The sequence below is a fragment of the Convolutriloba macropyga genome, chromosome 11 (genome assembly GCF_964194025.1).
Source record: "Convolutriloba macropyga chromosome 11, txConMacr16.3, whole genome shotgun sequence".
In the NCBI taxonomy this organism is placed as follows: domain Eukaryota; kingdom Metazoa; phylum Xenacoelomorpha; order Acoela; family Convolutidae; genus Convolutriloba; species Convolutriloba macropyga.
In genome coordinates, this window is record NC_134478.1 from 40650128 (window position 1) to 40665933 (window position 15806).

General features: G+C 33.8%; 1 protein-coding gene across 1 annotated transcript in view; it reads right to left on the bottom strand.

Annotated features, from left to right (window-relative positions):
* Positions 1–2486: 2486 nt before the first annotated feature.
* LOC142349801 (uncharacterized) overlaps positions 2487–15806 on the bottom strand; it is a 74894-nt gene continuing 61574 nt past the window's right edge. The window contains exon 2 of the mRNA XM_075401577.1: positions 2487–4598. Within this exon, the coding sequence (XP_075257692.1) occupies positions 2989–4598 (1610 nt within the window). The 3' untranslated portion in view covers positions 2487–2988. The remainder of the gene's footprint in view (positions 4599–15806) is intronic.

The window sequence follows — 15806 nt, forward strand, 5'->3', positions numbered from 1 at the left end:
GAATATTACACTATTTACTGTCTAAAAGTAATTGCACTCCTTACTGTGGATGTCACAGGGTGTATTTTTAAGATTGACATATAATGTTAAAAATTACTGTCTACTGACTGCTTTGAGACTTTGAATTTCATACCTTTTTGATTGAGACGCTCTCAATGTACGCAGGCTGATAATGAGCACCAGAAATAAGACCGAAATCGCATTATTTTGTACTATTCTCATATGATAACATGGATTTTTTTTTCAATTTATTTTCATGCAACTAATTTTAGAAAAAACTTGGTCGTGATTGATAGACTCAAATTGTAAAAATTGCTCTCGCATTTTTTCTGATAATTAAGAGCTTACCTTTATTTCAGCGTTTGGCTCTGCCATTTGAAATTAAACAAATTTGATGCTTCGAGGGTGATACTTTTTTCATGTATTTTCCCAAAGAACTATTTCTATCTATCATCTTATTTAAAATGTTATGATAAAAATTCGTAATTATACCATAAAGCAACTTCTGTACAGCCATAAATGTAGATGAAAGTTCAAATGAATTGATTAGCTCTATTGACGATCAGCTAACTGTACAGATTTTAAAGTCAATTCGAAAACAAAAAGAACAAAAAGGGAACGAATTAATTGAGATCTGAAGAAATAATTGCAACAAGAAGAAGATAAAAAGAAAACAAAATGAGACCTCTAATTATTGATGGTTAAGAAAACTAAAATATGGTCTCGTCATCAATTTTGTTTATATGTAGGGTTGATCGCATACTGAGTTTGTCGTTGACTGATTCTTTGCTTGGCGTTCTGTTTTTCCCCTCGAAAAAAAGTATTTCTATATACTCTACTTTGTAAATGTCCAATGTAATCCTCTTTGTAATATATTTCAAAGGTAATCAATGCGTTCATATCCGTCTACAAAAACTGTTTCTCTCCAAGTTGAGTAGACTTTTTAAGCTGCTTGAGTTCATTTGTTTGATCACGAGGAACAACGTGAAATGTTTCAAGCCGTATGCCTGATAATATCTCATAAAAGCATCAGCTGTACTCATTGTGCTTATTATCATAGTTTCCTATTTTCTGTATTTGGTTTTTGTAACACGTTATTATAAATACAAAAGCTAAAAAGGTTTTGCAACTTTTCTAAAAATCTTGATGAAAACTAACAATCCAAGTACAATTCATATTCTTTTCTGAAAAAACCTTTCAAACGCACTAGCTGGTAGTAGCACTCCAGCTGGTAGTGGTACTCGAAATATACTAGATATAGTTTTGAGAGCAAATGGATTTCTGTATATTTGTCTGATTCCTGGCACCTTAAATATACCGTGGCAAAGTCCAGATAAATATTACGTGCAAATATATTGTTAACTATCAATTATAAAGTAGTCAAAATATATGCTCCTTCATCTTTTGTGATTTAGAAGAACCAACAATCCATCAAAAAACTGCATTGTTTTTTTAAAAACAATGATAATTGATAAATTTGGAAGGGAAAAAATGAATAACGCCACCATTACAATTGAAATACCTAGTATCATTTAACCAACTATTTTGGCAACATAGTCCAGCTGCGATACCTGCTTTATCGCTTTATCGTTTAGTCTTGTACCAATGCTGCTTCTGTATGTGCAGAGGCAGAATATTTTAAATTCTGAATTTGCCAAAAAAATAGACTTATGAAAACACTTATGCTCGATCCATGAAAAGACCATACTGGACTCAAGCTAACTATGAAAAGATCATGCTTGACCCAAAATGCCTATGAATAAACTTTTGCTCGACCCATGAAAACAATTTCGTTGGACTTATGAAAAGAATTAACCTCGACTTTAACTAAGGTCCTCGACCGTGTAATTCATTTCAATATTTACCCTCCCCCACCTGGAATTATTAGGTTTTTTCATAAATTCCAGATCTATACTAGGGTAACCACTGCGCATAGTCATAGTATACACGTCAATTTGAACATATCGGACTCAGCTCATATATTTATATTTTGCGTCTATAATTCGAGTTTTTAACTCCCCGGGGTATAACTATATGATCATAAATTATTTTTAAAGCGACGCTCCGAGTAATCAGTTCTATTTTTCATAATAATTATACATCATGCAAGAAAAGTAAATGCCAACTATTCCCTCAAAGAAGCTATGCGTGAACTCGTTTTAGACATCCCCCCCTTAATAAAACTGATGTACAATCTTAATTTGATTAAATAATTTTGCGAAAGTTTATTTTATAAGAGGGTACTGAACCTATATTCATCACTGAACCAAATTGTCAGACATCCCCCCCCCCACACACACACACACACCAGATTGCGGTCTGGGGGAGAATTGTACACGGTATTTCTTTGTTTGTTTTTGATCAAATTTTTAATGAAAAACAAGCAGAAATTAAACTGATTTTTCAATCATTGATGTTAACAGCGGACATTTTGACTATACCAGCAACTGATTTATTGATGAATGTCGAATTAGAAAAAAAATCTGTAGTCGCTGAAAATTTAATTTCCTTTGTAAGCGGTAAACTATGTAAATGGTTTTGTACAGCAGGCAAAATAAATTATGGGTGGAAAATAAACATCAAACAAAGAGGCTGGCACACAAAGGAATTATTACTCTATAAAATTTTAACTCCATCGAAGCAATCTAGTCACAAAGAATGTTTTCTTACTCTATCACCTCCCACGACCGGTAAATTCGAGTTGAATATGACCGTTTATAATTAAAATTGCGGCATTTTTGAGCCCGGGTAATGCTATATTATTTCAAAATTATGTCCTCTTATTAGGACTAAGCAAACTACTATCTATTATCAACACCAAGAATAAAAACTTTTGGATCGGATGGAGGTGGGGGGGGGGGGGGGGTAATTATTTCAGGTAGCAGTTTGAAGTTCTACAAACAAAAACCTAACATAGCTTAGAGTGGTCTTTCTTTTAAGCTATGTTTCCAACCTCTGGACAATAACTGAAAAAGAAAGATTCAGATATCAGACATCTTGGGGGTGTGGTCGGTAGATAGCAATTATATGGAATTGGTTTTTATCGTCAGCACGCCAAATTCTTTTCTCATCTGAATTCGACTTTCTGTCAACCGCGGCCATCGCTATTGGGGTAAGTTGTCGAGGTGTCGCATTAATTGGAATGTGTCGTGGCTGGTAATGACACCTGTTTTCCATGTCATTATCATGGTTGTTGTTCATGTTTCGATTCAAGTTAGCTGCTCTTTTTCGGGCTGAATAAACTAAGTTTTCGCGTCTATTTTTAACAGTCGTGGGCGTTGCATCGCTAGTAGCCGGAAGCAAGCAGTAACAATTAACGGTTCTACAGGGAAAATATTTGACAAAAATAATTCGATACCGTTTGCACAAAAGCGTGTATAAAAACGGGTTGGCGCAGCTATTAACGTAAGTAAGAGTTACAAAAACAAAATGTAATATTTTGAACCAACTTTTGCGCCACGGCGAGCTTTTAAGAAACATTTGTACTAAAACCATACTGCTAAATGGCAAATAGCATACCATGAAAAGAACAATTATGATGAGAATTATTCTTGTAACTTTTCGTTTTCGGCTCAAATTAAGTTGTATCATTCTATCATTTACTGTTTGAGGTGCATGTGAGTTGTTTGTATTTTCGTCCTGAGGCGATTCGATTCTGATTGTATCAGTTTGAGTTTCATACAAGACACTCGTCACAGTCCTAAACTCTCGAAGCATTTCGAGATACAACCAGGTTAAGAGAATTCCCGGGACTACAAAAATTGAGAGGTACTGAAAGACGAAATAGAATTTTTGCTGATCGTCTGGGGGCTTTAAATAACATCTAAGGTCTCCATCCAAGTTCAAGGGGTTAAAGTTGACCCCGGGTTGAAAATCATAATCTGATTGTTCTGAAATTGGTATTGAGGTAACATTGATTATTTGTTCTGTCGAATAATTTATTCCTGAATTTAGGTTCATATCGAGATTTCCATTTAAGTTCGACAAATTAACCCTGTTGTGGCCTTGTACCTTGCTGTCAACAAGGACCTTGCCCGTTTCCGGGCTATTACTGTCAGGGGTTTCTTTTGATTCTCCCGTTGGGCGCATAAAATTAGCAAAACCCAATTCCTGTCTCCCTCTGATGGAGTAAAATTGGGTACCGTCATTATGGTACAAAGTCTTCATCTGGGAAAAGGATAAAGGTATATTACCCTCATTAATTTTCCCATCTTCCCTGGTAGCATTTGTCAAACCTTCGACCATTCCTCCATAATCTCCCCGGGTGACGGATTGATTGAAGTTACGTGTGAACAAATTACTACCCGGGGTACTCGACGCATTTGCCCAAGGAGAACTTGCAGGCGGAGTGGGGGTAGTTGGGCTTTTGGGCACAAATTTTATTTTGGTAACCTGGCTAAAGAAGAACATGGGGCTGGTTATAGCGGTCGATATTACAAGGGCCACCACCACTTTTGAGATAGCTTTTGTTAGGACGTTGGCGGCCGCTGTGCGGAAGGGTCGTTTGATAGCCAGAAATCGATCACTGCACATAATGACGAGTATATTGATAGATACAGACATGAATAGTGAATCCAGTCCACAGTAGAACTTACACACTGAAATACAAAACAGCCAATACTAGACATTTAATCCACATTTTTAGACTCTTTGCTCTCCGTTCTTTCCCTCTTTTCTCTTTCTTTCTTTCCTTCTTTTTAGGGGTTACAATGACACAGCTATTTTGGAAGATATAGGTATAAAGGTTTTTTACATTCATTTTGTATTTATATTGATGCGATCTCTTAAAAGGGTATTTCATCATATCTATGCTGAGTACGTATTTTGTCTAGACAAAGGAACAAAAAAGCTAAATTCATTTCATTGATAAAATTGAAAAAATTTGTATGGATGGATTTAAAAAGTCTAGGTGGCTTTTCTAGATTAAATCAGCAACAAAACAGTGGGTTTAAAGTATTGCATTGAGCTAACCAAAACTAAAATGCAACCGCAACAGTTTTCACTAACTAATTGAAAATTAAACAGTTGATCAGGTAACATACGGGCAGACATTTGATTCCAACTGAATTATTAATTATATTTCATTAGACGTCAGCTTACCAATTATAATCGTTCAATAGTAATGCAAATTTCACACATAGTGAGGCTTTTATTGAGTGTGAAATGGCGACGCAGTGATTATATAATTACCTGAAGAAAAATTCAGTTGTTGAAACAACTATAAAAAATACAGCTTAGAAATCCAGATGATGTCAAATAATTAATAAATGAAGAAAAAAAGGAAAGAAAAATTAATTTCTCTCAAAGATCAAATCAAATAGAGGTTTGTCAGAAAGCCACTGTATTACAGGAGATCCTGCAATCATTAAGAATGAAAAAGTTACCATTTACATTCTTATCTCTACTCTTTTTACATTCTCTGCAAAGAGTGCAATTTAGGGTGGACTCATAAAAAATTACACTCTTTCACAATTATAACTATAGCTTAATTGAAACGTGTAATGATAATATCAGTTGGCGCAATCGTTAACGCGCAAAGTGAAAGTAACATGTTTGACAGAGGGGGATTAATCCTCACCGCCACATTCCACTTTAATTTTTTTTAAATTACACTCTTTTAATTAAACTCATCCACCTTTAATTAAGAGGAGAAATAGGGATGAAACTTTTTTATTTCTACACTTTACAATTTATTCTGCGTTATTTTTTGGGGAAGATCCCCGGCCCGGGCATGTTATGGCAAAACCGAACAGGGCAAATTTTTCTTGGTATCTGACAATATGAATTTACAAAATCAACCTACCGGGAAGCACAAATTCAGGTGGACTGAGGTCATATGGAATCTGGCAGTACAGCAACTAGATTATGAATCAAATTAATTCGGATCAAATTTTCAGTGAATGAATTATTTCACAAGAAGAGAACCTCTAAGCTGATCATTTTATTCAAAAAATAAACTCAGCTCACAAATCTGCTTGTCTGGAAGCTTATTTTTCATTTGTGATAAATAGTGTTTGAATAAATAAATTAGTGTAAATAAATTAGTGTTTGAGCACAATGTTTTATTACGCGGTAATTGCATGAAAGCAGTCTATATTGCTTAGATTATCGACACAGTATATCGTCCAAAGTTACATAATTAGACCAATCATTTCAAAGAAAAAACAGAAAAGTCATTAAAAAAATTTAGAAAACTGTTGAAACGTCGCCCTATACATATTAAAGTTAGTCAGTTATTCATTTCAATTTAAAATTTATATACACGTTTAATATGTTAAGGTTATCTTAGCAAAGTTAAGGTAAACTTTTGTTAAGGTGTAATTAAGGTAAACGTAACCATAACTTTAACTTAATTCGAGTTCAGGTTAAAAAAAGACCTGAGACATGTTAAGTTAAGGTTAGTTAAAATAAGGCAAAACTACCTGGACGTTTCAGGTAATTTAAGGTAGTTTTCCAAGTATATTTATTATAACATTAATTGGTGGCATTAACGGGTTGGAATCTTTGAGTTAGGAAACTATAGATTAAGAAAGGTCAAACTTCAGCTGGGTATCAAAAATTTTATCTCCATGTGATTTAAGGTTCTAATTTTAAGCTACAAAAGTGAAATTGCTCTTTGGAAAAAATTTACTATCGTAAGCTTTGAGATACAAAAAGTTTACATGATTGATTATGAGATCCAACAACATTCTATGACATGGAATTTTGTATCAAGCATACAAACAAGTGATAGTAAACGCAATTGTCACATTCAACTCAAGATATGAAGCTACTTGATATTACTTTTGTTGAGCTGCTTAGTCCCATGCTCCGCTCTTGCAATGCGTGTAGACCTAAACTTCTCTTTTCTGTTGCTTTTTTATGAGTTCTGTGCAAAAAAGGAAATTTTTGCAGAAATAAAATTTTAAGAGGAAAAATGAAATATTCAAGTGCAAACAAATTTCCTATCAGGAACTTGAGAATTAAAGAAACAGTAGCCTTACGTCGGGAAAAATCAAATTGTGGGGTTTGACAAAAAAGATCAAGAATTCGATTTGTAATTATCGGTATATCTGCAAAAAAGCAAATCAATTTATATATTCATTCCTCAAAAAACACGGTGCGCTAGATAGCAACCTGATGATATGAGGGTTACTGACACTCACAAAGATTTGGCCTATATGGAAGCAACGAAAGATTAATTTTTTTCTTCACTGGTACAATATGATCTCATGTATAACATTACCATCTCAAATTGGAAAGTTTGCAAAATATAATTTTTCAGCATACATTTTAATAGCAAGTTTTGTCACTTCTTGAGAAAATGAACCCAAATTAGGGTAAAAGCAGCTTTTATTTGCTCTTACGGATTAATGAAAGCAAATTTTTAATACAAGGGGTGAACTGGCATTAGACTAATTCATTTTAAAGCATTGATACAACAAGTAAAGTTGTTCATCAATAAAATTTGCTTAGTTGGCAATTCAGACAATGGCAATGGTGCTGCTTTTTAAACCAATTATGCAGTAAAAGCTCATTTTTTGCAAAATTAACTATCATCTCTCAAACTCCAAAATTTTGGAGCGTGAAAAATCAATGAACCGTGAAAGTGAACAATTTTTGTAATTTAAAAATACTCCCTCTTCTGTCCAAACACATTTACGTAGAATCATAAATTGAAGCAAATTTCCATATTGAAGCGACTTAGTTGAGCAGTTTTAACTGGAATTAATTTAGAATCAAAACGCTTGATTAATATTTGAGAAGAAATCCAAACTGTACAATATGCATTTAAAAAACCACGTAAAATGTTAAATGCAAATAATACAACGTTCTAGGTTGCTAGAATTTGATTGGCTTTAGGTATGTACCTGCCCCTATGAATGTAACAGGCTGAAAAATGAATATAAAAGAACATGTTTTGGCGAAGGATGCCAGAAGCCCGGTATCCAACTTGAGAAATTCAACCTTCTATCCCTGTGTTTTCCTTATAGCAGCGACCAGATGAACAAGACGGACTTTTGGTGTGAGCTGGACAATGTATTGTGGACGAGAGAGGAAATCACATCAGAAAAGAAGAATCGGATTTGTTTTTTTTGTTGTAGCCAGAAGGCCGAGATTGAGAATTAGCAATTGGGTAAGCTTCGATGCTGATCAGAGAAGAAGCGGGTAGCTGAAGAGACAGCGTGAGCGTTCTGGGCACACAAGAGAGTGCTGAGTGAGAGATGCCAAAGAGCAGGAGACGAGACCGAGGTGGGTGATTGTTAGTAAGCACTACAGGGGAGTTTGTCAGCAGGTGTCAACCGGTGTGACTAGGGATCAGAGCAAGGTGGCGGAAAGTCATCAGGAGGAGCATACACCAGAAGTATGGTGCTTCAGGAGACGTTCAAGACGCCAGAGGTGTGGCATGACAATCAGCGGCTGTTCTACCAACTGCAAGTGAGGTGACAACCAAAGTCGCGATACGTGATAAGTCACATCAAACAACTACGTGAGCACTTAAGAAGGCATCAAGATGCTTGCCAAGGAGTGTAGAGCGGGAACGAGTGACCCAAGAAATTGAGGAGCCCGTGTAGCGAACACTAGCGTACTTTCTACTAGAATAGCCCCTCCACGCATTTGGTTTCAAAGGTTAGGCAATTCCACGTCACCCTATCATTTAACCTTGATTAATTTATACGTCTATCCTTTCACTTGGTATTAGTTTTTTATACCATTGATAAAATTAACATCTGAATTGAGGCATAGGCATGGTTTTTTTTTGCAAGATTTTTAGAATAATGCCCAAAAGTTAGGAATGCGTCGGATCTGGGAAAAGGTTTAAAGAAAAAAACTGGGTTAAATAGTGAAATGAAAGACCAGGCTGGCAGGAGAGGGTAAAAAGAATCAGGGTGAAAAAGAGAACGACGATTGATGTACACAAATATAATGAATAAGTACACTCAACAGAATAGTGCTGCTGACATGTTAACTAGTGTATATTACTATTAATTTATAACTAGTCTGCTGAAAACTTCTCAATATTGCAACGATGAACTTTAATTACCGCTTCTTTTGCTGTCCCAGTTTTTGTGCTTAGCATTTTTTTTGGTTTCAGATGGTTTAATGATTCTTTTGGATTGATATTTGGTAACCGAAGCTGGCAAATGTCAGGTAGTAGATTTTATTTTCTCTGATTATTCCAAAGGTTCCCTTAATTTATGTGCCGGGAAAACAAAATTTAGAAAAAAAAATATTTACGTAAATGGCATTGCTGCTCTACTTCAGGCTAGTTTCCCTTAACACTGCAGAATATTTATCAATTAGCGAGACCGGCAGACTATGTATAAGCTCGTAGGTGTTATTCTTTGAAGTACATCATAAAACTTTTAGGAGCCAACAAGGCTGAATCTAACCACAGTTGATCGAGGAAACTTTTTATCTATAGAAAATGCCGTTAATAAGAAAGCTCTAACAAGCGTTCTGTGGTTCACGGAAATTTTTCTATGCAGATTTGCGAAGTCTCTTAAGGCAGAATTTCAACTTCTGAGTATCGTAAACATATAGGAGCTAAAATCGTAATATGATAGAAAAATAAGTTCAGTTTGTAGCCAAAATCTAAAAAAAAAAACAAAAACCGCTATTACGAAAATCACCTTTCATAAAAGACCTCTCGCCAATAAAATGAATTCTAATAAATAACCCACCACCATTTGAAGAACCCTTTTGATTAACGCAGATTACTGGTTTTAGTGAAAAGCACGATACTGACCCGAATCTAGATGTTTTTTGTTAGTTTAACTATTTTGCGTTTTTGCGTCTCCTTTCCTATGTTTATCTGCTTATACAATTGTGTGTTTCTGTGTCTCTTGTTGTCTTGTTTTTTTTTAATATACATGTGAGTGGGAAGGTCAACGGTAAATTTGTTGACAGTCTACTCGGCTGAATTTAAAACGAAATTCTGTGTTTAAATTTAAATGTCCAATTGAAACTGGAGAGTACAACTTTGTAGGCCGAAATTTGTTGTTTTCTCTGCAAAGGGATGAGAATTAGTGTCAAAATAATTGGAATAAAGTTGAAGTGAGCCTAAAGGGAGGCTCAATAAAATACTTCTGCGCAAAAGGTATTTTTGGCGGAATCTTATATAGTGTTTGTTGATACGATTTTTATATTACTATAGATGGACTTTTATAAGAGTTACGCAATTTTCAAGGAAATTGAAAATAATTTTTATCAACTAGCATAATTTTTCTACAAAATATTTCAATATGGCGTTTGGACTGAAATCCGTATTCAAAATAAAAATTCCAGAAATTGGATCAACTTAACTTCCTTCCTATGTTGTGTATATTTGATTCTTCTGGTTCAAGAAGGAAACTTTTAAAATCTGGGCCACTGAAAAACTGTATAGTAATAATGGGCAAAGTTGCAGGCACTTTTTCTTTTGCACAGCTGGCCACTCAGAGCAAACAGCCAAACCGGAAGAAAATTCACTAGTTCATTGACATTAAAAAACAAAACAGTCGTCAAGCAAAATTGAAGGCCCATTTTCAATTCCATTGCACCACAAAAAGCTCTGAATTTATAAGACAAGCATTTATCCTATGAGCAAGCGTACTATGTTTTAGCATACTGTTTTTTTGCTGACTGCTAGTTTCTGTTGATTCACATTTTTGTTTTACGACTTACTTTACAAAACCAAATCGCAAGCAGAGAAAATTTTAGTGATTTCCTTCAAATCCACAAAATCCAATCTCAAAATTAAAAAAAATAACAATAATTACTAAAATCTCCTACCAAAAACACCAAAAATCAAGTGTCAGAACATTGCTTGAAAATGTACAAAAAAAATTGAAAATACTTGAAAAAAAGATCGGTTAAATATTTTTTACCTGTAACCAAACGCAAAAGGCAGCTCAGAAAAAATTTAGAATTGACTAATGGGACATTCTTAGTACGAAGCATATGAAACGAAATTAAACTAACCCAGTTAATATATTCCATAAAATTATCTAGATATTCCTATTACAGACAAAATCTTAGATTTCTGTTGTCGACATCCGAAAGCACAGGTGCAAGCTAGTGAATTGTATCCTGCTTCGGCAATATTTTCAAAAATATATTAGGCAAAAACTATAACATCAACCCTCTTTTGGCATTTTGAACAATCAAGCAATGCATCTAATTGATAAATGAAACAACGCAGTTCGAAATTGATATCAACAAAAACAATGCCAATATTCCTGCCAGAGAAAGAAAGGAAAGGAAAACTGATTCCCATCAATGGAAGGAAGAGAGTCGTAGAAACATAAAGTGTGAATTAATTGATGCTCTGTGCACCATATTTTAGAGTACAAATTTAGAGTGGATGACGTGATAAAATTCTGAAAAACAAGTATTTTATTAATTTAATCACAAAATTAATCACTATAGCGCAAATTTACTGATGCAAGGAGAAAACCTAAATCGATTGGTTGATTCACTATATCGACAAATACTAAGAAAATACCAAAACAGGATTGCATCAGATATTTCAAAAAGCACTAAACTACAATGGTTTTTCCTTGAGTGTAGCATCACAACAGTTTTTTATGTGAGGTGAGGGTCAATTGTTCGCCTATTGCCAAAAATTGATTAATACCTCGAAAAACACCAAAAAAGAAAATGCTTTAAAGTAATTCTGAACTTCATTGTGAAATAACACAAATATTAAACAACTGCATGATTTGTTTTATATCAGAAAACTGGGCGCCCCGAAGGTAAAATATTGACAAAAAAAGAGAACTTAAAAAGTATTCTGGAATTTTTTGTGAGCCATTTGTGGCTGTTGTTAACCCAAATTTTGCAACACAGGATACCAGGCCTACTTGTGTTTTTTTTTCGAGAAGAAGTAGACTATCAAAAAATCAATATAATGAGGAAAAATTTTTGCTAGTTTTGATGTTCGTCAGAATTCCCTATTAGCATGCTTGAATTTTTAAAGACTACCTTGAAAAATCTGTCAATTTAATAAAACTTTGATCTACTTAGAAAACACAAATTTAAAAAACAGTTGCGGGCAATTCCTCTAAAAAAGCACGCTATTGCTTCCTAAAAAATCAAACAAAAGTAATCTTAGGCTATGATTAATATAACTTTCGCTCCAATTATTCTAAAGTTTGCATATTCAAGTAATGTTTACTTCTGCTTTAGTAATTAAAGTCAGACCGTTTATCTTCACAAAAAGTCAATTATCAACTAGCATAATTTTTCTGCAAAATATTTCAATATGGCGTTTGGACTGAAATCCGTATTCAAAATAAAAATTCCAGAAACTGGATCAACTTACCTTCCTTCCTATGTTGTGTCTATTTGATTCTTCTGGTTCAAGAAGAAAACTTTCAAAATCTGGGCCACTGAAAAACTGTATAGTAATAATGGGCAAAGTTGCAGGCACTTTTTCTTTTGCACAGCTGGCCACTCAGAGCAAACAGCCAAACCGGAAGATAATTCACTAGTTCATTGACTTTAAAAAACAAAACAGTCGTCAAGCAAAATTGAAGGCCCATTTTCAAATGCATTGCTTGACAAAAAGCTCTGAATTTATAAGACAAGCATTTATCCTATGAGCAAGCGTACTATGTTTTAGCATACTATTTTTTAGCTGACTGCTAGTTTCTGTTGATTCACATTTTTGTTTTATGACTTACTATACAAAACCAAATCGCAAGCAGAGAAAATTTTAGTGATTTCCTTTAAATCCTTAAAATGCAATCTCAAAATTTAAAAAAATAACAATAATTACTAAAATCTCCGACCAAAAACACCAAAAATCTGGTTTCAGAACATTGCTTGAAAATGTACACAAAAAAAATTTGAAAATACTTTAAAAAAAAGTTCGGTTAAATATTTTTTTACCTCTAAGCAAACGCAAAATGCAGCTCAGAAAAATTTGTAGAATTGACTAATGGGATATTCTTAGTACGAAGTATATGAAACGAAATTAAACCAGCACAGTTATTATATTCCATAAAATTATCTAGATATTCCGATTACAGACTAAATCTTAGATTTCTGTTGTCGACATCCGAAAGCACAGGTGCAAGCCAGTCAATTGTATCCTGCTTCGGCAATATTTTCAAAAATATATTAGGCAAAAACTATAACATCAACCCTCTTTTGGCATTTTGAACAATCAAGCAATGCATCTAATTGATAAATGAAACAACGCAGTTCGAAATTGATATCAACAAAAACAATGCCAATATTCCTGCCAGAGAAAGAAAGGAAAGGAAAACTGATTCCCATCAATGGAAGGAAGAGAGTCGTAGAAACATAAAGTGTGAATTAATTGATGCTCTGTGCACCATATTTTAGAGTACAAATTTAGAGTGGATGACGTGATAAAATTCTGAAAAACAAGTATTTTATTAATTTAATCACAAAATTAATCACTATAGCGCAAATTTACTGATGCAAGGAGAAAACCTAAATCGATTGGTTGATTCACTATATCGACAAATACTAAGAAAATACCAAAACAGGATTGCATCAGATATTTCAAAAAGCACTAAACTACAATGCTTTTTCCTTGAGTGTAGCATCACAACAGTTTTTTATGTGAGGTGAGGGTCAATTGTTTGCCTATTGCCAAAAATTGATTAATACCTCGAAAAACACCAAAAAAGAAAATGCTTTAAAGTAATTCTGAACTTCATTGTGAAATAACACAAATATTAAACAACTGCATGATTTTGTTTTATATCAGAAAATTGGGCACCCCGAAAATAAAATATTGACAAAAAAAGAGAACTTAAAAAGTATTCTGCAATTTTTTGTGAACCATTTGTGGCTGTTGTTAACCCAAATTTTGCAACAAAGAGGATACCAGGCCTATTGTGTCTTCTTTTCGAGAAGAAGCAGACTATCAAAATATCAATATAATGAGGAAAAATTTTTGCTAGTTTTATGTTTGTCTGAATTCCTTATTAGCATGCTTGAATTTCTAATGACTACATTGAAAAATCTGTCAATTTATTAAAACTTTGATCTACTTAGAAACCACAAATTTAACCAGCAGTTGTTGCGGGCATTTCATCTAAAAAAGTACGCTGATGCTTCCTAAAAAATCAAATAAAAGTAATCTTAAGCTATGATTAATATAACTTTTGCTCCAATTATTCTAAAGTTTGCATATTCAAGTAATGTTTACTTCTGCTTTAGTAATTAAAGTCAGACCGTTTATCTTCACAAAAAGTCAATTATCAACTAGCATAATTTTTCTTCAAAATATTTCAATATGGCATTTGGACTGAAATCCGTATTCACAATAAAAATTCCAGAAACTGGATCAACTTAACTTCCTTCCTATGTTGTGTCTATTTGATTCTTCTGGTTCAAGAAGGAAACTTTTAAAATCTGGGCCACTGAAAAACTGTATAGTAATAATGGGCAAAGTTGCAGGCACTTTTTCTTTTGCACAGCTGGCCACTCAGAGCAAACATGTGAATTATGTTAGATATTAATGACAGGAATCTCAGAGAAGACCAAAATCAAAGGCAGTGTTGTTTCATTATCATTTCAAAGGCTGGACATTGATCTTCTTCAAGCTTTCATTAGTTTTCTCCATAAAGCAATCGTAAAACAATTCTTGTGTTTCGTTTCACTTTCAAATTCGTGCAAAAGAACGCAATTAGCTGAACTCCAGAAAACTTCAAAATACTATTATCTTTAAGTATATATATATATATATATATATATATATATATAAATATATATATATATATATATATATATATATATATATATATATATATATATGATTTTCAGCACAATGTTAAAAGCGAATTTATTTAAAACAGGACTAAATCAACTCCTGAGACAAGATATGGCGATTAGAAACAAAATTTTTATCCCATTGCAGTTTTTCCCAATTTTGCCTGTGTGTGTGTGCGAGTGCGTATATGTGTATATGCATGAATATGTATCTATGTGTGTGCGTGTGTGTGTGAATGCTTGTGTTTGTGTGTGTGTTTGTGTTGGCGTTTGGCTGTCTCCGTCCAGTGGTGAAAAGTGCTAACATCACAAACTGAAAACTGATATTGAGATGAAATTAGTGCATCATCTCCGGAGCATTAAACTAAAATTGTCTGAAGTCTAGTTTTTACAGAATAGCTTTCCGAACAGTAGTTCATGCAATCAAATTATATACTAAAGCACGCTGATGCTTCCGTTGAAATCAAATAAATGCATTTTAAAGCTACCATTAATTACGACTTGTTATTCCGAAAAACAAGTATCTAATTAATTTATTGACTATCTAAAATAGCAAAAAAAATGAAAGTATTACTGATTCAAAAAAAAAATCTAGTGTTAGCACTCACTGCTCCAGTAATATCGCTAATCGCTAAGCGTTTAGCAACATCGCGCAATTGACCGTGTTGTTATCTGCGGATAATCCTCTGCTGATAGGCTTTCATTTCCAGCCAGCGGATTGTATTCTCGCAGACTGGGAAATAAGGATTCTACTAGTTCAAAATCACTGCCTTTTAGTGGTAGTTAACATCTCTCACAAGTTGAGACAGTTTGTTTGTTTGATTACCTATTTCTACATATACGAATTCAACAGCTCGAAAAACAATTAGCACTGAGGTTACGAGTTTTTTTGTATGTTGCACAATTACATCCTGTCCCAAATTTGAGATAACTGAAAGTTTTTCATTTTGAGATTATGAGATGTTCTCTAAATGATGCAGATCTTCTTCTTTTTTATCGCTTTGTTGCAACCCGTTATTTGTCTTTCGTTGACACGTCTCGTCTGCTTCCGCAATTTTTTGGTAATCTTCATAAAACAATGATTGGGCATAAAC